Source organism: Apodemus sylvaticus, chromosome 18 (genome assembly GCF_947179515.1).
Source record: "Apodemus sylvaticus chromosome 18, mApoSyl1.1, whole genome shotgun sequence".
NCBI lineage: Eukaryota > Metazoa > Chordata > Mammalia > Rodentia > Muridae > Apodemus > Apodemus sylvaticus.
Window position 1 is genome coordinate 20,090,523 of NC_067489.1, and position 21,857 is coordinate 20,112,379.

Sequence of the window (21,857 nt, forward strand, 5' to 3'; positions counted from 1 at the left end):
AGCCCTGGAGCGGCGAGACATCCCCGTCCCACTGCAGCCTCCCACCCATCCGTCTCCCACTCTGCACATCTCTTCCCCCACAATGCACTCAGCAGCTTCAGGACACTGCAACAGGGTACAAGAAGCGAGTTCCTCAAGAGCTGTGCTTCTCCACAGCAGACACCACCACCGCTGTATCCTTCTAGGAGCAGAGTGAGACCCAGAAGTCAATGGGAGGAGTGAAAGCACATTTATTTTAGACACACCACCTCAGAAATAACTCCACTTTCAAAAACAAACCAACCACTACTAATAAATCAGATAAACAATTATGTTCCAAATGTGATGGGTTTATTTTACTCTGATGCAAAACCAAAGATCTCACTAGAGCAGAGACTGATATAACAAAAGGTCATGGAAAAGTGGAGTGGGACATGCAGGACGTGATGGACAAACTGGGGAGGCGGTCACTTCCTTTAACACGACACTACGTTGTTGCTGAGGAACATATTTAAATTAACTCTGCAGAACTCAACTGAAATGTGGCACAAACACGACAATTTCCAGGCATGCCTTCAAGGACCTCCCATTGGATGGATCTGTAATCTCTAGACTTCAGTGTGGGAAGAATTACAATTCTTTGGAAGAATAAAAAGTTCACACTTTTGAAATTTCACAGAATTTTAAGGCCAAAACATAGTGGGTTCATTTCTCTTCATTTCCAGGGACAATTGATACTCTACTCAAAACCACATTAAGCCTCCAGTTCAAATCCCAATCCAACCTTGTGGCCTCCTGCATTGAAGTTCTTTCCATCTATTAAAGCTGACAGGGTCAGTTTGACTCCTAAGGAAAAGAAAACACCGTAATTACTTGTAGCCAGAATCATACTCAGAAATAACCGATTTAAGTGAATAGCATGGAGTATAGGTAGGCGTAGGCTGTATTGCACTGGCAGTTGTCTAGGCTGAGAAGAAAAAACTTGGAGTTCAACATTAAGAATGATGAGGAATGAGACAAATTCAAAAGCTAGTGATTAATCATAGTTTTAAACTAGTTAGAAATCATAGTTAGAAACTTAAAACAAAAGCACCTGCTCTGTTCTACTTTGTATAACTAGTTGTTACAGAATGGTGTGAGTCAACCCATAGTAATTATTTTAGTGGTTGTAAAGACCATTCTCATTATCTTCATAACTTTCTGCCCTGACCCTCCACTAATTAATTCCCTTTACATACCTGGTCGGAGGGTCTGCGTATAACCCAGTCCAATTAAACTGGCATTGTTTACTTTGGCCTAAGATTAAGAGATGAAGAAGAAGCAGTTAGAAAACAACTTCACACCATGCTAGCTCAACTCAAAAACTACTTCATGCACACAGTTTCTAAAACTAAAAGCGCTGGGCAAATTTAGATGTATTAATACCGTAAAAAGATAAATCTTTAAGAAGTCAAGAGGAGGGGGCTGGAGAGATGGCTCGGTGGTTAAGAGCACTGACTACCAGAGGTCCAGAGTTCACTTCCCAGCAACCACATGGTAGCTCACAACCATCTGTAATAGGATCTGATGCCCTCTTCTGGCATGTCTGAAGACAGTGACAGTGTACTGGTATAAATAAAGAAGGTAAGAGGACTGATGGGAATTGTGGGTAATAAGAATGTATGATTTAAAGATTTTCAAGCACACTGTGTTACCAAACATCCCTATGAATGAATTTCTTGTTTCAAGACAGAGTCTCCCTTCACAGCCCTGACTATCCTGAAACGCACTACTTAGAAATCATAGAGATCTGCCAGTCTCTGCCTCCCAAGCGCTGGGACTAAAGATATACAGCGCCATGCCTGGCCTATACAAATTCCCTAAATTGCCAATTTACACCCTCCTATAGTGACGAAGCTATCAGAGTTTATGACAGCATGGACTCAGGAGTCATAAGCCAGATCTGGATCTGTAGGTTGACCCCTAGTTTCCAGGTGGACTGTAAACAGGCTAAGGGTATGGCTTTTCACCACGATGAACAGTTATAGGAATTACGTGGGATAACACTTGCAAAAGCATCACACCTAAGAGCTAACTTTCTGTTAGTGTTAATTTAAATAACTATTAGTAGTAAACATAGTAATCTACTCCCATGAATTTACACATAAGAATATATTGAGGTCAAGGTGACACAACAGTTGAGAAATTAGGACTAGGACCTGAATTTCCTGCCTTAGACATAATGGCCTTTTCACTGCATGAGTGAAGTCATCAAGCTGATAAAGAACATGCAAACCGTAACGGTGCTCCAGCACTCATTTAGACTAGGATCCAATCTGATAGCGCATTCTTACAGAGAGAGAAGTTCTACAATCCAGCTTATATTTCGCAGCAATGCCAAAACGAGTGTTGTTGCTGCCAGCTGTCCACGCCAGGTTTATTGACGTTTCAATCTTCTCGTTCACTTTCTGGTAGATAGAGCCTCCAAATTCAGTGCCATCGTTCCTGTTTTCATGGTATAAAAATTAGATTCATAAAGATGGAATCATTTACTGCTAAGACAAGGAAACAAATTCTATATTGCAACTAGAGTCTAGCAAATTTCTAGTAAAAATGACTATTAAGCAAGACATAAAACCAACCTACAAAATATGTAACAGCCTAGTTAAAGCATAGTAGCTCCTGACTGATTTACTTGGCTCTTCAACATAATATAAAATTTTTAAGACAGAATTCAACTCTGCTTGAAGGTAGATACCTCAAGTAATTATGTAATCTAAAGGTTTCTTTCATATAATTTAGAAACTGTAACCTATAAGTCTCTTTCATAGGATATAGGCCCATCAATACTTTGGAAAGAGATTAAAAATAGAGGAATAAAGACAATACTAGAGAAAACACTTTACAATCAATACCCAGGATGCCCTGCTCCAGATATAAATCCGTGGCTCTTTGAAGCATACCATGGTTTTCCAATGACAGTTTTTGAAGACCATGTTCTATATTAAGAGTATTGAGCTATCAGAGCAATACCTCAGAAACACAGCTCACTCCTGCCTATAACCTCAGCACTGGAAGGTATGGGCAAAAGGATCAGGAGTTCAAGGTCAGTCAGTCAAGACTACGTGAGTTTGAGGCCAGCCTGATCTACATGAGATTTTGTCTTGAAACACCAAAACCTAACTATACTGTAAGTACAGGTTAAGGTTGATTCAGCTAACACTGAAATTCAGGATTACACTGAGATCCCTATCATTTCTGGATGCAACAGAAGTAGTAACGAGGCTTCGACCACAGATCATGAAAATCTCCGCACACCATTACCAGAGTAGTTCCAGTTTGCTCAAATAGTGATTGTTCTTAGTGTTCCAAACATCTGCTTCCAGATATAGTCAAAATAAATCAAAAGCAACAGTGAGTTGTCTGCATGCTCTGTGCTGTCTCCACTCTGGTTTTACAGATGCTAGCACATCCCAGTTTGGGGTGAGAGCTGACAGCAGAAACACAGCAGTGCAGCCCCACACACTCAGTGTGTGAACTTCCCGACGAGAGCACGCAGCAGGACTGGCACCCACCAAGCAGGATTACCATCCTTTCAACTTCTTAGCATTAACAACAACTCCCATCTTTCAGGGGAACTGCGCTGGCACTAAGGATGGAATGAACACTCACACGTGAGTATGCAGTTGGAAGTCTGCCGCCTTGTAACCAAGAGCAAAGTTATTCTGAGACAGTTTGGATTTGGCTGTGTCAAAACTCATCTGATAGCCAGCAAGCCAACCTTCAAAGGCCAACACAGCCCAGCCATAGATGGTGGGTCCAGAAAAATCGATATCAACATTGCTGCCGACACTAAAACAATCCCGTCTATAGGAGGCCTTTAACTTTCCACTCTTCTTTCTGTAAAAACAAACATGATGAAAACCATGAGCCCACATTTCCAGTGAGGTGTAAAGTCAGACCCTCCCCAAAGGTAGACGACATACTATATGGTAAAAATGCTACAAAAGGACTTAGCTCTACAAATACAACCCTTAGGATCCAACTGATTGTCAGTGGGGACTGTGGTACACTCCTTTAATCCCAGCACTTTAACCCCAGGAGGGAGTCAGGTGGGTCTCTGAGTTCCAGAAGAGGCCAGGGCTACACAAAATACTCTGCTCAAAAAAATAAACAAACCCATACACACAGAAAGAAATGTATATGTCATTATATAAAATAACAAAGCATTCTATGGTTAATTTTATAAGGCATGAGCACATCAACAGATGCCGTGGGAGGAGTGTTTTGATCCTCTGTTGCACAGTAGAGTCTATATATAAAGTACTATGTATTTAAAAAACGAAGCAAGGATTTTAAATTTGCTTTCAACTCAAATGATCAATGTTTGAGGAAACAGATATACTTACCCTATTTGATTATACACATACTCAAATACTACACATTACACCACAGATAAAAAAAAACATTTTGTCAAAAATACAAATTCCATAAGTAGACAGATATTTATGTACCAAATTAATAATCTGAAAATGTAGACACATGAGAAATTATTTTCAAGCACTTTCAAGTGCTAAAATGTAACATCAAAACACCTAACTAACCTGTTAGTAGAAATACACTTTTTGTTGCTTGTTTCAGATAAGTTCTCACTGTGTAGCCCCGGCTAGCCTGTAACTATAGAGATCTGCCTGCCTGTCTCCATAATGCTGGGATTAAAGCATGCACCAACACACACAGCCAAAATATATTACAATATACAAAATAATAGCAATGCTAAATATTCATAGTTAATTTTGCCTTACAAGTCTTTTAGGAGATTATTCTAAAAATAAGGCATGTGACAAGAATAACAGACCCATTATTATGTCCAAAACCAAATTTTTGTTTGCACTTATCTAGCACCTCTGCCTTCAGAGAGCAGAAAACAGGATAAGCAGAGAAGAAATGAAATAACAGCAAACAGACTAAGCCTGGAGGACTTCCTGGCTCAGGCTCGAAGGGGCAGCGGGGCGCCCACCCTGCTCCTTACAATCGTAGATTACACTCTTGCCAGACTCCTCGTCTTCAGGATAGGGATGACTTGGGTCTCCGTCCTTCTCATCCCTAACGTACACGGATGTGCCTGTTTTAATTTTTTTTTTTTACTGTAAATGTTATGCTGCCTTGAGGAACTCTTCCTTTAAAGACACACAAGTATTCTAGCATTGCCAAAACAACCTCCCCGTCTCTCCCAGCCCTTACACAAGAAAATGGGTTTGGATAATTACCCTGTGTTTGGTACAAATATGGTATCAAGAGTCAGTTTCAACCCTTCAGCCAACTGTAAAACAAAAATTTGTCAATTAACAATTAATTTTCAATTCTTTAAATCAAAAGAACAACACTAAGACTTCTTCCCACTTCCTCCTCAATAAAGTCTTAAATGAAAGCAAGATAGTAAATTATATAATAAATTACCTCCCGCATCTTTTCTTCCTTTTTTCCCTGTGCAGCCCTGGCTGTCCTGGAAGTCCCTCTGAAGACCGGGTTCACCCTGACCTCAGCTCCCCCTGCCCACACCGCACAGGCCACCCCAGTGCTGGGTCAGAGGCGCACACCACCACCCTGGCCTTCACTTCCCACCCTACTTAATTTATCCCCTTCGCCCTTCCCCTCAAACCCAGCCCTCCTCGTGGTTTTCTCATCAAAACATGAATTAAGCTGGTTATGGTGTCATGTCCCTATAGTCCAAGCTACTCAGGAGGCTGAGGCAGAAAATCTTAAGGCCAAAAGTTTGCAGCCAGCCTGGGTGACATAATGAGGAGCCCATCTCAAAATTTTAAAACATTAAAATGTAACAAGCTAAATCCTAATACATTAAATAATCAAAATTACTGATGAAAATTGTTCCAATGGAACAAAATAATCTTATTTGTTCTCTTGAAATGACTGTAAGATAACCCAACATTAACAAAGCCAACTTCTTTAGCTATATGACTCCATAAGTGCTGATATAGATGTACCCTGAAAATGCAGCTAAGCATGGTGACGCACTCTTGTAATTCCTGCACGGGTGGTATGGACAGGAAAATCAGGAGTTCAGGGTCAACTTCAAAGAAAGTCTGAGAGCCACCAGTACCACAAGGGATCTGTTCTCCAAAAGTCCAGTCCAGTACCCCAAACACAGTGACTGACAAAAACCAGCTCATCAAAAGTCCAGTTCAGTACCCCAAACACAATGACTGACAAAAACAAGCTTATCAGCTTTCTCCTTGAAACATTAGAAAATCAGAAACATTTCTGTACAGCTAATTTTGCAAAGATTAGAAAAGTAATCTAAATTACAGAGTCTGTTCTACTCAGGAGAAGATCAACTGTGTAACACAACTAATGGAACAAAGATACAATGTGGTTTCCTGGAAAAGTTAAGACACTCAGAGAAAGTAAATAAAAAGTCTACAGAAATAAAATATGGTAGAAGACATTTTTAAAATCCCATTCAGATTATATTTGGTGTTCATTTTTTAAGAATTATTTTTATTATTTTTACTCCCGCGAGTTTAGGTGCAGGTCCCCGTGAGGGCAGGAGGTATTAGACTCCCTGGAGCCAGAGTCAGGTGGCTGTAAACCACCCGACAAGCAAGGCACTGAGACCTGAACTCAGGCCCTCTATAAGAGCAGAACTTGCTCTTAACAACTCAGCCATCTCTCCAGCCCTAGTTATTATTTTTATAATGACATTATGTGATGTCAAAGAACTATTAAACCTATAAATAAATTCAGGTGCTTTTTCTTACCTTATTCTCCCAAGAGATTTCCGTCCCAAGAGTATTGTCTGTATTCCACTTTTGGGTGAAGGTGAGCCCATAGTTACAGACCTTGTATTTGGTCTCTAGGTTGCCTGATGCTTTCCCTGTATCAGTATAAGCATGACCTGAAGTAGAAAATTCCTGGTAAACAAGAAAAAAAAATTATTTTAAAACAATTTCACCAAACAGAAACCAACCCTATCCTCCAACAATGTACCTTCTGTTTTCTTTTTGTATCTAACCAGGTTAGAACTTTCTATTACTCCTCCCTTCTCGCTGATACTTATTATTCCACATATTCTTTTTTAATGAGCATATTAAATTCTTAACTTTAAGAGAAAAATATCTCTTGTGTAAATAAATGCCTTTATTAATAAGGCAAAAATATTGAATTTTGAGAATCTCACTTTCATGGCCTAAGATGACGATTAATTCTCTATACTATTTGTCAAACAGTAAATTTAGAAAGGATTAAAAATCTAAACACTAGCTTCCACTTTCTTTTTATAGTCAACAGTTTAGTACTTTGTAAACCAGAGGTTGGAGAAGTGTGGAGGGGAAATGGAGGGTTAAGGTGGGATGAGTGAGGGGTAGAGGTGGGGTGTGCTAGGGATGGAACCCGCGTCTCTATCACTGAGCTATATCATCAGCCTATTGCTTTAGTTGTGATTTAGTCTTATTTTATGTGTCTATATCAATGTCTATATATATGTATGTATACTATGTGTATGTCTGCTGACCATCAAGACCAGAAAGGGCCCAGTGGAGTGGAGTCACAGGCAGCTGTAACTGTGTGGCTAGGAACCACACCTGGACCCTCTGCAAGCACAGCAAATGCTTTTAACTGCTGAACCATCTCTCTAGCCCCAACCACTGTTTTTAAAAATGTATTTTTCTGGGCGTGGGAAGTAGCTAAATGGTAAAGTGCTTGCCTAGTATGCTCAAGGACGTGGGTTCCATCCCAGCACTAGATAAGACAAAAGCACTGAAAAAATACATGTAACATAAACGTGAACCTTTCCAATCAGATACTGACACAGCATTAGAGTATATTTACAGTGTTGTCACACATGAATGCTTCAACCACAAACTATCTGATTCCCCTTTCCTCCTCCTCCATTTGGTCTACCCCTCTAAAGTATCAAATAATTGCTATGAATGCTGTAAGTGTCTTCCAGCTCCACTGTCCTTTCCATCTTGAGTTAGCAGTTAGGAACAGGCCTTCTTCTAGGGAAGCAAACAGTCAATGCCTGTCAATGACGATCTGTGACTGCCAAGGAAACGTTTGTCTGACCCTATTTTCAAGGAGCATTTCAAGAATAAACCAAAACCTGGCCAGCAGCAGTAAAAGGCTACCCTTCCTAAGCAGTTGTGCCTCACTGACTGCGACATAAATCCTCCCTTTAGCCCTAACTCAAGTTCTACACACATGAAGCTGTGGGGAACTACATACGATCTGTTTAACACTACACAATGAAAATAATGCTGTCCTCGTAGGGAAAGGCATTAAGAAAAACGATACATCATAAGTCATGTTTAGCAGCTCAGGTTAATCCCTTAACGTGAAAACTGTTTGCTTTTAATGATTAAATCTAATTGTCTAATATTGTAGTTTTTACATTTGCTTTCCAAAAATGACAAATACAGCAAATGTAACTATTTTGGTGTTATTCCATGTCTTCCTTCTGTCTCTTGTCTGAAGCTTTTATCAAGAACCTAAAGCACCAGACACACAGATTCAAAGAGAAGGTTACCACTGTTCTAAGCTGAAGTATAGACATTGCCTCAGTTTGGGTCTAATTTGACAAGTAAAATAAGTATAAAATCCATTTACAATATGAAAATGGCATCTTCAGCTATGCATTTAATGTTTGTAAGCAACATAGACAAAGATCACTGTAACACATAAAAAATGTACAACAAAAGACATTAATCCTAAGTTAATGCAGAGATAGACGCAGCCACACAGCAAGCACACAGGAAGGCTTCTCCTCACCATCTGAAAGCACACCGGCACCACAGCAGCATGAAAGGAAGAGAGAAAGGTACAGTTGACTTTTCCAACACTATTGTAACTTGTGAAAATTCTAAAATGTGTGCAGTTTTCCTATTTCAACAGAACCATATACAATAGCCTCTTTAGAACTGCCGGTTATACATATATTCATTTCTGATAGAGAAACCCAGGAAAGTGTGCCCGAGACAAGCCAAAGCTATGCAGAGTACAATGCGAAGTATCATACCAAGCGCACACACCTTCCATCTTCTAATTAAATACTATATTCACAAATAAACCTTTTATGGGTTTGAAAAAAGATGTAGCCTGTAAAAGTAAATCAGAGAATACAGAGAATTAAAAGTTCTCCTGGGTGAGAGCCAGCGTGGTAGGGCTTGTCTAACATGCACAAGGCCCTGGGTATCCAGCACTAAAAACAGGGGGGAAAAGAAAAGGAAAAAAAGAAGAAAAAGGAGGAGGAAGAAAAAAGAAGAGAGAAGGAGAAACAGCCCACTGGGCTTAGTGACACAGGCCTACCACCAGATGCTTAGACGGCTGAAGCAGGAGCACAGACAGGTCAGGACTTTCTGGGATACAGGGTGGGCTCAAAGAAAACGCTGGCAACTTAGTAAGACCCTGTCTTAAATTCAAAAGTAAAAACAGGGCTGGGAGCTAAGGATGTAATCCACTGGTAGAGCACCTGTCTTGCATGCATAAGGTCAGTACCAGAAGAAAAAGTTAATCTATTTGCTGAGATTTACTGAATGTCTGGCTAATGATGTTTTGGAAAATATATCAACATCTAAATTTCCAGTAAAAAAGACTGGAAGAGAATCAGTTAAAAAACAAAACCAAGCCTGGTGGTAGTGCAAATATTTAATCCTAGCACTCAAGAGACAGAGGCAGGAGATCTCTGTGAGTTCAAGGCCAGCCTGGTCTACAGAGAAAATTCCAGGACAGCCAAGGATACACAGAAAAACCCTGTCTCAAAACAAATAACAATAACAATAAAATAATAAAAAATAATGAAAAAATTTTTAAAAAGCAACGGAAAACCCACATAAAAACGAAGTCTTCCAAAGAACTAGGGTTTGATTCCCAGCAATCACAAGGTGACTCACAACTCTAACTCCAGTTCCACGTAGTCTGACATCCTTTTTTGGCTTTCTTGGACACCAAGCACACACAAGGTACACAGACATATATCTGGGCAAAATGTCCATATACATAAAATAAATTAATTCACTTTTAGAAATATAAAATAATCTTGTACATGTATATATGTAAAAAGTAAATTATATTTCTATATTTTGTATAAATCAATAATGAAAAAGACTAAAATTTATAAAACTTGTATAAACCATTATAATGGAAGTAAAGGTTTCAGTACTCATACACATTCATGAAAGTTTATACATATATGACAGGAGTCAAAAATACATTCTTTATCCTCTAAGAGTCAAAATCCCAATACTCTTATGGAGACAACGAATCCAGCTGCCAAATTCAACCTAACGTCTCCTGGCTTCACAGGCCCAATGAGTCAGAGAAGGGCACTGCTAGAGGGGAGGTGGTGGTGTCAAGAGCATGCTGGTTTATACAACAGGAAACAACTATTTTAACACCAGTTCCCTTAAGTTAACATGCTTTACCTATTAGAAATATATTAGGTACTCACCACTCCACTACAAGATTTGGTTTTCAGATCTATTTTGACCATGCCAAACCCTAGAAACATTCAAAAACAAATAGACAAAATGTAACTTTTGCTCCAGTTTTTTTCAACTTAAAAAATATGAAATTAATACATTACACATCCCATATAGAAAACACATAGAATTCTCATCAGTCAAGAATTTGAAAAGAAATTGAATTATGACAAAAGAAGTCTAATTCTAAATGCCCTGAAAATGAAAACTCCTACCGCTAAAGTATAAAAAAAAGAAAGATAAAATGCACTATTCTAAAATCTAAAATTTCTCAAATTTCTGTGTTGTGTGTGTATGTATGAGCACATGTGTATCTATGTACATTTGTGCATGTGTACGTGTATGCAAGGTAAAAAGATAACAAACAGTAAGTAAGGAAAGAAGTATGCAGCACAGAAAAATCAAAAACTTAAAATTTTAAAACCTAGAACATTTTCTAATTGTAATATAGATAATATATTGTTACTAAAGAAATAAAAATATGACATCTCTACTTCCATTAAAATTAGAATATTAAAAAGTATTATATGGGCTGGGAATGGTAGTGCACACCTTTAATCCCAGCACTTAGAAGGTAGAGGCAGGTGGATCTCTGTATTCCAGGCAGCCTGGGCTACACAGCAAGTTCAGGTCAGCCAGGGCTACAGAGTGAGACCCTATCTCAAGGGAAAAAAGCATTATACAGAGAGGAGGTAAGCACTTTAATCATAACCAGAACTAGTGAAACGAGGCATAAATATTATATGTGGATGCTACTTCATGTTATAGATAATATTAGATATGTCTATGTCTAATAACTACTCTCCTAATATTTGTCAAGGAGCCTAATAAAAGGCAAGAGGCTGCTAACAGCCCTTGATACTTGTGATGTAAATGAATGGTCACTTTCCCTTCTTTACTAACAGGGCACATCTTACACAGAGCATTTCCCCAGCCTACAAAACAAACATTTTTAAGGATCTATAAAAACATGCAGCTAAATCCTCAGACTTCACCACGAACCCTGACTGGACGTAAAGTTTGCCGTTGGATACTTACCATACCCTTTGTTAAAGACATCCTTGGCAGCCTTTCCTAGGTCGCAGTAAGTTGGTGTGTTACACATATCTTGAAAATGAAAACAAAGATTAACCATTTAGTATGTTCACTCCTGACTCTTCTACCCTTTCATCCTGAGATTTTTTTCTTCCTTTGCACCACTAACACTAATACCCTAATGCAATCAAAATTCAAAGATGGAATTCTGTCCTAAAACTAGAAAATAAGAGTTTACTCTGGAGACCCAGAGATTATCATTTTAATTGCATTTCAAAGACAAGAGTCTCCCAGGCTGTTTTACTAATCTTATTTTTCATGTGTATATGTGGTAGGTACACATCTGTGCGGGCACACATGCATGTGTTGTATCCCTCAAGTGCCATTTACATGTTTTTGAGGGTCTTTCAGTGAGCTAGCTACACAAAGCCCCAAGGTCCTTCTGCCTGTTGACACCTCTTCAAAGCTGGGATTACAAGTACACACTATTGTGCTTGGCCTTTTCAAATGGGTTTTGAAGGTCAAACTCAGATCCTGGTGATTGTGTACTTTAGCAACTGAGCTATTCCTTGGACCACAAAGGGAAAATTTTAAGTCCTCGGGGTTGAGGTGTGAGGATCTAGGTTCAATCTCAATACCACACCCCACAGAAAAAGAATAGAACTGGTGCATGCCTGTCATCTCAGGGCAGCTACTAAAGTAGAATAGTAACAACTTCAAGGCCAGTCTGGGCAACTTAGAGAAAGTGTCTCCAAAAAGGGGGGTGGGAGGGCTAAAGGCCTTCAGGGTTTTAATATTTTGCTACTCTGAAATTCAGTCCCTAAAATAAGGCCTAAAGGTTCAAGCCTGCAGTCCTAGCTAAAGAGGCTGAAGCAGGAGGACCACAGAATGAGCCCAGGCCTGGGCAACTTTGTGAGACTGATCCAAAGACAAGAATAACAGATCAGAACTAGGAGCACTGGGAGTAGTAGGACATTTGCCTAGAAACAGAGGCCCCAGGTTCCATCCACATACCACAGCCACAGCAGGAAAGTTCACTGGGACTGGGGAGAGAGGCCAATAGCTAAGAGCGCTGGCTGTTCTTCCAAAGGGTGTCAACGTGGACTCCTGTATCATCTTTAACTCCAGTTCCAAGGGCTATAGTGACCTTTTCTGGCCTCTACAGGCACTACACTGGCACATAGATATGCATTCGGGCAAAACACCCATACACACAAAATTACAAAAAATTAAAAAGTAAAAGTAAAATGTAAAAGCTTTGAAGCTGGTGTAGTGGTGGCACATGACTTTACTCCCAGAACTCAGGAGGTGGAGAAGGCAGTGTAAGGCCAGCCTTGTCTACAGAGTTTCAGACCAATCAGAACAACTTAGCCAGACCCTGTCTCCAAACAAAATTTAAAAGTCTTCAAGAGACTGAACCAGGTGTCTCAACAGACTAGAGTAGGAGGACTTCAAATCCATGATCAGCCTAGGTTCCAAGATCCAATCTCAAAACACAAATGAAAACACAAACAAGCAAGCCCATCTACAAGGCTGGAGTGGTGGTGAGCAATTAAGAGCACATGTCAGACAGCCCAGAACCACCTGTGACTCCAGCTCAGGAGGTCGACACCCTCTGCAAGGATCTGCACAGCTGATCTACATACAAACACACAATATAATAAAGACTTTTTAAACCTACTAAAGAAATATACTATTCAAGAACATGATATATCCCAAAGCTTTTCTCAAAATGTTATGCTTTTACTATTAACTAGAAAGATTAGAATCTATCTGCAATAGCCTGCTTACCAAAAATATGTGTGAACTTTGAAATTAAACCCTTTGAAAATCCCAGGTGCTTTACATCTTGCCTACTCATTTCTGTAGAAAGCCAGTAAGATCCCACACTGAAGTCTCTGTGAACACAGCCTCTCTTATCCCTCTGCATGGCAGATCCCTGCAGCAACTTCTGTTGTCTTCTTGTTAAAGACTTAAATGCAAAGTCTAAGCAATCACTCAACTATCTCAAATAATTCCATTAGCGGGATTTTATGACACCAGAAAATTCCAAAGTTCAGTCAGCTACCAGGCCTTCCCACTGGAGGCCACATGCAGCCACGGATACCTATGAATGTGACTCACTACCTACAAAAAAGTAAACGTATTGAAACAGGAGACTTGAGGCTAGTGAGGTGGAATTAAGGCACTAACTGCCAAGACTCATGCCCTGAGTTCTGTCCCTCAGACACACTCGGTGGAAGGAGAGAACCAACTCACACAGTTGTCCTTTGACACAAACACCAGTGGCATGCAGACATATAAACACATCAAACAAACAGATTCTCTAATTTGGGGCTGATAAGATAGCTCAACAAAGTACTTATCACCAAACCTAACAGCCTGATTGTGATGCCAGAACCCACATGGTAGGTGGGACCAACGCCCCCAAGTCCCCAAGTCCTCCTCTGACCGTCACACATGGGCAGAAGCAAAAGCATGCACAAGTGCCAGTGTGCACGAACACGCACACACACATAAAACATATAAATGGATAAAAATAAATGAAACATAGGGTGGACGTGGTGAACCGTGACTTTAACCCCAGCACTCAGAAGACAGAGGCAGGGGTGCTACATAAGGAGACCCTGAATCCAAAAATAAAAGCCTGACTGCGTAGCTCCTGAGCATGACCTTAATAGATGACAAAGTTGCTGAGCATGAATGTTGTAGATGAAGTTGTGTCAAATCAACAGGTGGAACACATCTTCCAGCTACAATCACTATGCCTGTCTAGGGACACTTTGCAAATCATTTAAATAACAAGCCTACATATTTATACTCAGTCAAACTCTTAGTCTAATTCCTGCTAGGCCTTTGCCTATAAACAAACAGACCTTGGTTTATAGCCCAGGCTGGCCTCAACTTACTGTGTAAGCAAGGCTGACCCCCTCAACATATGATAGTCCTGCCTCAGCTTACGGGGAGCTGAGATTATAGCTGTGTGCCACCATACTCAGCATTGACTCATTTCCAAACTGGGAAGTCACTTACAATTTGTACCTGTCACATGCACACACTATGATATAAAGTTAAAGAGGAAAGAGCATACCAAAAAAAAAATCATATGTAAAGTCAGGACAAAGGAGCTGGCTCAGTTGGCAAAGTGTCAGACAAGCATGAGGAACTGAGTATGAATCTTGAGGACCCACACAGCACTGGAGTGGGGAAAGAGCAGAGACAGGAGGATCCCTAGGGCTCTCTCAGTTATGAGAAGACCTCTACCCAACATCAACCACTGGACTCCACATGCACGCGTAGGTGCGCACAAACGTGTACATACACCACATAAACAAGTTCACACACCCCAAACAATTACAGAGAAAGGGGGATGGGTAGAATAGAATCTTACATAGAATAGAATCTATAATTGGTGCCATGGGTTTTATCCAAGGCATCAACCAAAAGGAAAAGTTAAAGAGTAAGGGAAATGAGTGGTATTGATGTTCTACATCAATCTATAATAAAATTCTGCCCTACGTTACAGAGTTTAGGGTCCACTAAAAGGATACTTTTACAGTCCTGGTAGAAATGTAAACCTTTTGCCATCATTCTGGGAGGGAGGTAGAGAAACGCAGGCCTTACGTATTCAGACAGAAACGTGTATACAGTTTTAGGTTTTCATACTGACCAGGGAGAAAATACTCCAAAGGGGTCGAAATGTATTAAGTGCTAGTTACAAGCTTTTAGCGTTTTGATATACTGTTTTCTCAAAATCGTCACTTTGCAAACGTCAAGTGGCTAACTGAAGCCGTTTACGCCCAAACTGTCCTTTACTCGGGCCCATGATTCTGATGGGAAATGCACTGCTGGTATGATCAAGCAAAAATCGAGAGAACACAGACTCCATGTTACTCGAGAGTAAAGCTACCACCTCACAATTGTATTAGCGCTACGAAACACATATGCACCATGCCCCGAGGCTGCATTAGACGCGGAGAGGAAAACAAAAGGCACTAACTAGATGATACAGCTTCTCTTTTGTTCCTGGTTTCTGCTTTTTAAGATGCATGGAGAGCATCCTCCCTTCGGCCGTCAGGAGTGCAGGACACGCCTGACAGGTGCTGGACCCGTCAGAGAGGGAGGTGAGGACGGGGTCGGGTAGGTTTGGGGTTCCAGGACTCGTCCTCTCTAGAAACCGCCCTCCTTCCAGCCTGGCCCCGGGCAGAACGCCAGTGCGCACGCCGGGCGCAGCGGAAGGTCGCGGCCCAGGGCGGCGACTCCCGCCCTCGGGCGACCAGCAGGGTCCGGACAGCGGAGTCTCCCCGCCTCGCCTCGCCCTGGGCCGGCGCCCCTCAGCTCCTCCTCCGTGGCCTCGGCTCGTCGGGCCCGCCGGCCCTCCGCCCACCCGGCCCGTGGCAGCGGCCGCCTCACCTACAACCCGAGGGTGGGCCCGTCCCGCTCCACCAAGGCAACGCTGAAGGTCTTCTCGAACCAACGCCGTCTGCGCCTGCGCGACCTCGCTCCCCGCCGCGCCTGCGCGCCCGTCGCCCCGCAGCGCGAGTGCGCGCGGCGCCGCGCCTCAGACCCGGCGCGCAGGGGGCCGCGGCGGGCGTCTCCGCCAACTGTCCGGCTCCGCGCGCGCGTGCGCAGGAGGCCCAGCCGGCGGGTGACCGGCCGGGCGCGGGTCGTGGAAATGGCCGAAAGGCCTGGAGGACCTTAGCTGTGCCCGGAGGCGCCGTTCTCGCGAGAACGTGCCGAAGCCATGGCTACTGTCCCCCGAAGGGGCGCGGGCAGGGCGCCAGCAGAGAACCAGGGCGGGCTCTGCAGACCCGAGCTGCAAGCTAGCGCGTCGCTCCCGGACCCTGCCTCCCTCCGGTGGATGACTTGCAGATCTTGATGGGAGCTTCGTCCCAGGTCGACTATAATTGTAAAATGTGAGTCTTCTCAGTTGTGAGGATGAGAAAGCACAGGCCCTAGGGGTTAGGCGACGGCGGGATTCTAGAGCATGCGAGTCACTTCACAGAGATGGAGAGAGAGAACTCTTCTTAGAAATCAATGCAACAAATTGTGCAAGGAGAAAACTACACTGCTTTAGAGCCACCGTAGTGACTACGAATTCCTTAGGAAACGGTTAAGGATATTCCTATGGTTTCCGCGGATTGGACCTTCACAGCAAGAAAATCGCCTTGACCAAGTGATCAAAGCTAACATCGTGTGCCCTGTCATGCGCAGAAAAGGACACAAGTCAATATCCTTATATTTTTGGTTGTGAGCCTAGCCTTTAACAGCTGAGCCACCTCTCCGGCCCACAAGTCAATATTCTTAACCAAGCATGTAATTTGTCTATTGACGAGAAAGCAAATCTAAATTAAGGGACCTTCTGCAAATCAAATGCTCAATCTTCAATGTCATGAAAGATGGAGAAAACGGTACCAGGCAGTTCTAGGTTTAAGATGAAAAAAGTGTTTTTGTGATTCTAAATTGGACTGTGGATAAAACGAACCGGCTATTGAGGTACACAACCAAGCAACTGAAGAGATTTGAGTAAACTACAATACTACACTAGTACACTACTACACTAGTACTACAGCACCGTAGAATCGGAGGGTAATGTGCCTTGGTTATGTACAAGAGGCCTTCTGGGAAATATTTGTTGATGTGTCTGCCACTAACTCTTTTTTATTGAAAATAACTTTTCATACAATATATCCCTGTCATGGTTTCCCCACCCCCAGCTCCTCCCAGATTCCCCCAACCACCTGACTCCATGCCTTCTTTATTTCTCTCTTTAGAAAACAAATAACCAAACAAACCAGAATTTTAAAAAAGAAAAAACAATAAAGAGGAAGTATAAGAAGACACATGAACACAGAATCTGTAACATACACACAAAACACAAGTAAAACAAAAAGCCCAGACTTGGAACCATTGAGTTCATTTTGTGTTGTCCATTTACTGCTGGGCATGGAGACTCCTTTGAAGAAAACTGTTGTTTTCCTTTGCAAGTGGATGTCAGTTAGAGATAGTTTCCTGTTAGGGATGGAAGCTTGTGTCCACTTCCAGTCTCAAAATGGAGGCCCCACCTGACTTGAAACTGCAGGCCCTGTAGTTTTGTAGTTACCATCACTTACACAAGTCAGCCCTGTTGTGTCTGGAAGACACTGTTGCCTTGGTATCACCCAGTCCCTCTGGCTCTTACAATCTTTCCACTTCTCTTCCAGTTGCCTGAGCCCAGAGGGGAGAGATTTGATGGAGACATCCCACTGAGGACTGAGTGTTCAAGGTCTCTCTCTGCACATTATCCAGTTGTGAGTCTCTGTGTTAGTTCCCATCTTATGCAGGAAGAAGCTTCTCTGACGAGAGCTGAAGGACACACTAACCCACAGGTTGTTGCAGGATATTTGCTTACATTTAGAACCCCAAGACTGTGCACTGGAAAAACCTTGTTCTGTTGTGGCTCAACCCTAGCACGCTGAAGAGCTTTCTGTAAACACAAGCTAAATAAAGTCACCGACAGGTCAAGAGGTAGAGCTAGCAACCAATTGAGAGGAAGTAGGCAAAAAAAAAGTAGAAAGCACAGTCTTTGGGTTGAATAGTATTTAAGACAGCATAGAGAAGGAGAAAGCTCTTTCCTTCTGCAATGTCAGAGGAGTAGGAAAGTCAGCTGGGTGCTTTCACCAGAGTCTGGCTCCTAAGTCTTCATTTGGTAAATTGAACATTTGAGATTTTGTTTTAAAAACAACAGAGGGTATAGCAGAATATCATTAGGACTCATAACTGCGTTCCTTTATTAGAACAGTAGTATTGGTTTTCTCTTAGATCCATGGCCTACCTAGTCTCAGGTTCTTGGCCACCAAAGCAGTGTGAGACATGTCAGACTCATGAAGTGGGCTTTAAATCCAATCAGATAGTGGTTGGTTAATCCCACAACTTGTGTGTAGGCATAAATTTTCTTTGCAACCTACTTTTAATGAGGGTTCAACCTCTCCTCTAGCCTACTACCCAGTAGAAGTAGTGGAAGAGAAAAGATTTTAGGACATGGTGGAAGTGGACCTGTTCAGCAATGTTTCTATGGGGCGGGCTTGCTCTTCGTTCTCAGCAGTCCAGTCCCATAGCAAACACAAAATACAACTCAGCAGCTGCAGACCAGTCCTCCAGGCAGGCGGATAACACCCGTGGACTAGCAGCGACAGTCCTTTTGGCAGGCAGACATCACGTGCAAACCAGCAGCTGTAGTTCAATCCTGAAGAAACCACAAGACTCGCCAACCAGCCCAAGGCAAGGCCACTGAAGCTGCAAGTTGCCACAGGAACCTCACAAGCAGTTCATAGGCAAGTTTCTCTCCATGGCAGCGTTACCACAAGTTGAGCTCAACAACGCTATGTAAGAGAAACCCTGTCTCAAAAAAACCAAATCCAAAAAAAAAAAAAAAAAAAAAAGAAAAAAGAAAAGAGAAAAGAAAAAAGAAAAACAAAACAAACGAACAAAACAGATCAGAAGTTCAAGATCACCCTTGACTACTTAATGAGTTCAAGGCCAGTTTAGATCACATGAAACTCTGCCTCAAACTAAATTGCCAACATGAGAGTCATTAAGTAAAATACATCCTGGGGTTATGCTTTAACCAACCATGTGTTCTGATAATTCCTGATGCTCTTAGGGAGAAGCTTGATAGAGAAAATTAAGCAGAAGTATGCGTACAGTGTAATCCCTATTGTGTGTGAGAGCATATATGCTTTTGTAAATTTACTGTAAGAAGCAGGAAGAGCTGGGTGGCAGTGACATGCACCTTTGACCCCAGCACTACAGCAGAGGCAGGTGAATCTCTTGAGTTTGAGGCCTTGGTCTACAGAGGTCTACCAGAGGCCTGAGGTCTACAGAGCAAGTTCCAGGACAGCCAGGCTTTCCTGTCTTGAACTGCCTAGTGGGTTCTTTCCATCCTTGTCTACCCCTTTTCTTCCTGCCTTTTCAATTCCCTAATGCTAGATGAGAGAGAAAAAAGAATAGAGAGGAAAGGAAAGAAATCCCTGAATAAAATCAGGGGTGGGAAAGGGGGTGACATTATCATTAGACTACTTCCTGCTGATAGGGGCATCGAGTTCTTCGGAGCAAGTTTGATCTTCATCATCAGGATATCCTAATTTCTTCTTGTTTCTTTGTGCACAACTACTTAACAAATAAGGACTAATAGCAAACAATAACAAATACCAACCAAATCACAACCCCTCAACCCCTCATGGGCCCTAGCATTTATATTCTCTCTAAAAAGTCCCCAAAATGCCAAATCATGAAATCTATCTGCAGCTGACAAAAATCACGTCCCTACTAGAGCGGGAGGTAAATCACAGGGAAAAATGGAATTTTTTTTTTTTTTACCAAATTTTGACAGGAACATGATTATAATTTTCTTCTTCACACTTTATTTTGCAAAATTTCCAAAACTTGGGAATACATGTTTTTAATAATTAGGAAAGTCAGTTTCACTTTCATAAAATGGGAAAGTACCTGGATTCATGAAGAAGGGAGAGTTGTTCTATGAGTAATTAGGAAATATCTCTGGATCACCAGGCCCTGGGCCCTCACTGCTGGCCAAAGCCACAGATGGAATAAAAGTTGAACTAACCCTGCAGCTTGCCTCCTAGCCCTTCGTTTTGGTGCAGGACAAGCACCCTGCCCTCTGTTCCCCAAAGTCTCATTCAGGACCCTAGATGGTTGTGAATACATCATGAGTCAGGCTGGATACTGCATCTGGGGAATTCCTGCCAAAGTCAGAGTGTGTTCTGAATGTCCAGAAGGCCATAAAATGCTTGAGAGGTATTTGTTAGAATTCATTTTTATTATTTCAATAACAGAGTGTGTGTATGCATATGTGTATGTGTATATATGTGTGTGTGCATATGTATGTGTGTATGAATGTGTGTGCATGTGTATGTGTATATATTTGTGTATATGAATGTGTTTCCATGTATATGTGTATATGTGTGTGTGTGTATATATGTCTATGTGTGTGCATGTCTATGTGTGTATATATGTGTGTATGAATGTGTTTCCATGTGTATGTGTATGTGTGTGTATATATATGTGTATGTGTATATATGTGTGTGTGCATGTGTATGTGTATATATGCATATATAAATGTGTTTCCATGTGTATGTGTATATGTGTGTATGTGTATATATGTATATGTGTGTGCATGTATATGTGTGTATGAATGTGTTTGCATGTGTATGTGTATGTATTTATGTATATGAATATGTTTGCATGTGTATGTATATGTGTGTGTGCATGTGTATGTGTGTTTGTGTGTGTATGTGTGTGAATGTATGTGTAGGTGTGTACACATGAGCCCAGGTACCCACAGAAGCCAGAATTGGATCCCGCTGCAGCCTTAGTTGCAGACAGTTGTGAGACACCTGTCCTGCTGAGGATCAAATTTGAGTCCTCTGGAAGAACAGTCCTTTGGTCTAAACTACTAAACCTTTATACAGACCTGCAGGGTATTTTTATGGCAAAGACAGTTTTTAATATGGCATGTAGGTTAGAGTTCAGCCTGTTTGACACAACCTATAAGCTATTTGACCTTAACCATTCTGTAATGGAGCACTATAATTCTATTTACACAGAGGACAATTTAGGGGACAAAGTAGCATATAATTCCAGTTGGAGTCAACAAACAGTTTCTGTGGTTTTCAAGCAATTCAGAAAGACTAGGGATGTACTCAGTGAACTGTGTGTAGGACAGAATAAACTTTGAAAGCAAAACAAATGTTCGCATCTGACCTGGTTCACTGGCTGTTTAATCTTGGGCAAATTACCTGACCTCCCTGGGCCTCCCTGTTTTCAGTCCTTAACATGAAGATCCCCAGAAGTAAACTCCTGGTTGAATGAGACCCCTCCCAGAGGAGACAGTTTGCTTTGGCTGAAGTCTTGGGTAGGCTTGGACTAGCACATCCCAGGGAGCCTAGGACGGGGAGCTGGCACCCCACCCACTGACTTTGCCTAAACTACAGCTCAGAGCAGTCAGATTCCAAGGAAACAACTGGTAATCAGCTTCTTCCTGGTTAAGGATTTAAATATCTTCTGATGTATGCTGACCCTGCTTAGGCTGGATAAAGGTCTACCCCACCCAGACTAGAACTCGGGAAGCTGTTTATTAAAATAATGCCAATCCATTTTGAATCTTATCAGTCCTGAAAAAAAATTCTGAAGATAAAATTGCTTAAACCTGTGACTGATTTTTTTTTAAATTTTTTATAGGAAGGAGTGGGGGACAACTTTTGGAATGTAAACAAATAAAATAATAAAAAAAGAAGAAAAGGAAATGAAAAACATAAAAGTTCTCCTCAAACAAATAAAAATTGTATGATGTCTTCTTAAGGTTGTAAA

At 41.6% G+C, this 21,857-nt stretch overlaps 2 protein-coding genes across 2 annotated transcripts; one reads left to right on the forward strand and one right to left on the reverse strand.

Annotated features, from left to right (window-relative positions):
* Positions 1-308: 308 nt before the first annotated feature.
* Vdac3 (voltage dependent anion channel 3) lies at positions 309-15,995 on the reverse strand. Its single transcript, XM_052162260.1, has 9 exons — positions 15,903-15,995; positions 11,493-11,561; positions 10,424-10,473; positions 6,738-6,890; positions 5,229-5,281; positions 3,631-3,858; positions 2,313-2,463; positions 1,218-1,275; positions 309-825 (listed from the first exon to the last, which is right to left on the reverse strand). The coding sequence occupies exons 2-9, from the start codon at positions 11,557-11,559 to the stop codon at positions 734-736; spliced, it is 852 nt and encodes a 283-aa protein (XP_052018220.1). The 5' UTR covers positions 11,560-11,561; positions 15,903-15,995; the 3' UTR covers positions 309-733.
* On the forward strand, positions 14,907-18,890 carry LOC127668978 (translation initiation factor IF-2-like). The gene is made up of 3 exons (XM_052162870.1): positions 14,907-14,949; positions 15,619-16,405; positions 17,693-18,890. Exons 1-2 carry the CDS (start codon positions 14,907-14,909, stop codon positions 16,314-16,316), a joined length of 741 nt encoding a protein of 246 aa, XP_052018830.1. The 3' UTR covers positions 16,317-16,405; positions 17,693-18,890.
* Positions 18,891-21,857: the final 2,967 nt, after the last annotated feature.

Excerpts from the sequence above, each read along its gene's own strand:
- Vdac3 (XM_052162260.1), bottom strand. The coding sequence starts at position 11,559 with ATGTGTAACACACCAACTTACTGCGACCTAGGAAAGGCTGCCAAGGAT. Across the intron at positions 10,474-11,492 it reads TGTCTTTAACAAAGGGTATG|GGTTTGGCATGGTCAAAATA; the intron begins GTAAGTATCCAA and ends GAATGTTTCTAG. Across the intron at positions 5,282-6,737 it reads AAATCTCTTGGGAGAATAAG|TTGGCTGAAGGGTTGAAACT; the intron begins GTAAGAAAAAGC and ends TTTGTTTTACAG.
- LOC127668978 (XM_052162870.1), top strand. The coding sequence starts at position 14,907 with ATGGGTTTTATCCAAGGCATCAACCAAAAGGAAAAGTTAAAGA. Across the intron at positions 14,950-15,618 it reads CCAAAAGGAAAAGTTAAAGA|GACGGGGTCGGGTAGGTTTG; the intron begins GTAAGGGAAATG and ends GAGGGAGGTGAG.